This window comes from Gregarina niphandrodes (genome assembly GCF_000223845.1).
Source record: "Gregarina niphandrodes unplaced genomic scaffold scaffold00025, whole genome shotgun sequence".
Taxonomy (NCBI): domain Eukaryota; phylum Apicomplexa; class Conoidasida; order Eugregarinorida; family Gregarinidae; genus Gregarina; species Gregarina niphandrodes.
Genome location: NW_011645794.1, coordinates 161,034 through 161,946, shown reverse-complemented (window position 1 = coordinate 161,946; position 913 = coordinate 161,034). Strand labels below are relative to the sequence as shown.

Sequence of the window (913 nt, the reverse complement as noted above, 5' to 3'; positions counted from 1 at the left end):
GAGATTCCCTAGACACGCGGACTGGTCTGACTCGCGGACTGGTCTGACTCGCGGACCGGCTTGACACGGGTCGTGAAAATATTTTAATAGCTATGGACATAAATGTTGACGTTGGTGTGAGTACCTGGCGTGAGGACCTCGACGCCCGTGGTCCTAATCTCAATCCCCGCGGTTCGAATCCTGGCGAGGTTGAGGTTAGCAAGCGCGCACGGGCTACGGAAACGGAGCTCCGAAACCGCGAGGGCACGACTCGCTCGGAATGCCGTAGTCGCCGCCGACGTCGCTACGACAAACTCCGAGACGTCCTGATCAAGTACCTGCCGCCGGAGGAGACGGCACGCCACAGCAGGGCCGCCATTTGATGAACGGCAGACCATTCAAATCGTTCGGTGATAAGCCGTATATGATCTTCAGCTGTTTGTCTTCAACCATTGATCTTCATCAATAGTTGAAGGCCACTTGAAGATCATTCGTAATCACCACTCGCAGCCGAACCACCCACCCTCAGTTGACACCCCCGGAAGCCAACCCCTGCCGCGCAACACGTGGGTGCAATTGCTCCCCAGTTCTGCATTTCATTTTGGAAGAAGGCTCGTTCGCAAGGCTGCCGCTCACATGATTGTCGCTCACAAGATTATGGCATGGTAAGAGTGCTCCTCCAGTCGTATCGCAAGAGTGCTCCGTCGTTTAATTCGAAGGACTCCCATCTGAAAATTTTTCGAATAATCAGATGACACACGTGTGTTCGCACGTGTGTCAGATGGGTCTCTCTCTCTTACTGGCATAGTCCTCTGATAGCGAATAAATGTAGATGTCTGAAAATGGAGTCGAACGAGTTCCTTTTCGAACCTTCATTCTTTTCTAAACCCGTGTATGTCAATCAACAGGCTATTGCACTTCGGGTCCTCCAACG

The 913-nt window shown here is 52.5% G+C and overlaps 1 protein-coding gene across 1 annotated transcript; it reads left to right on the top strand.

Moving 5' to 3' along the window:
- Positions 1–92: 92 nt before the first annotated feature.
- GNI_112080 (hypothetical protein) lies at positions 93–362 on the top strand (the record flags this gene model as incomplete). Its single annotated transcript, XM_011133237.1, has 1 exon — positions 93–362. The coding sequence occupies one exon, from the start codon at positions 93–95 to the stop codon at positions 360–362; it is 270 nt and encodes an 89-aa protein (XP_011131539.1).
- Between the last annotated feature and the right edge of the window lie 551 nt (positions 363–913).